This window comes from Hippocampus comes, unplaced genomic scaffold (genome assembly GCF_001891065.2).
Source record: "Hippocampus comes isolate QL1 unplaced genomic scaffold, H_comes_QL1_v1.1 scaffold301, whole genome shotgun sequence".
Lineage (NCBI taxonomy): Eukaryota > Metazoa > Chordata > Actinopteri > Syngnathiformes > Syngnathidae > Hippocampus > Hippocampus comes.
Window position 1 is genome coordinate 399484 of NW_017805928.1, and position 637 is coordinate 400120.

The 637-nt window shown below is 64.2% G+C and overlaps 1 protein-coding gene across 1 annotated transcript in view; it reads right to left on the reverse strand.

The window, feature by feature from the left end:
- pus10 (pseudouridine synthase 10) overlaps nucleotides 1-637 on the reverse strand; it is a 6090-nt gene that overhangs the window by 4396 nt on the left and 1057 nt on the right. Inside the window, exons 3-4 of the mRNA XM_019889671.1 lie at nucleotides 493-579; nucleotides 194-364 (exon numbers count right to left, since the gene is read on the reverse strand). Of these exons, the coding sequence (XP_019745230.1) occupies nucleotides 194-364; nucleotides 493-579 (258 nt within the window). The remainder of the gene's footprint in view (nucleotides 1-193; nucleotides 365-492; nucleotides 580-637) is intronic.

Sequence of the window (637 nt, forward strand, 5' to 3'; positions counted from 1 at the left end):
TGGGGCGCCACATTGGCATCGGCTTGGGGTTGGGCTCTCTTTCATGCGCGAGGGTCGGTCGGGGGTTTCAAATTGGGAAAAAAAAGGCTCAAAAAGCCATGCCGGGAAGCGCACGAAAGAAATTGAAGTTGAGTCCAGGGAGTCGTTTTAAAATGAGTAGGGCGCGATGACGCCCCCCGCCCCGCCCCCTCACCTTGGCGGCCACGGCAACGGCGCCCAGCTCCCGGGCCAGCGGGCCCTGCACGATCCACTTGAAGGCCTCCTTCACCTGGACCACGTCGCGGCGGCCCAGCGCGCCGCACTTGGCCCTGGCGAGACGGGGCGAGCGCTGGTCAAAATGGCATGGAGGCAGCCAACACGAGCGCTGCGGATGCAAACGGGGCGTCAGCGGAGTCGCCGCGGCGGACGAGGACAATTTGCGAAGGTTCACGCCCCCCCACCCCCTTCCGCCCCCGCCATCTGTCGACGACGCGCTTCTGCGCACACACTGACCTCGCGCACGCACACCTGAGCAGGCAGCGAGATGGACAGCACCAAAGTGTCCACTTCGTACTTTTCTTTCTTGACGGCGTCGGCGATCTGCGAACACACACGACGACAGGGCGGCTGCCTGCGTTTCAAACCTCCCACCGCAACC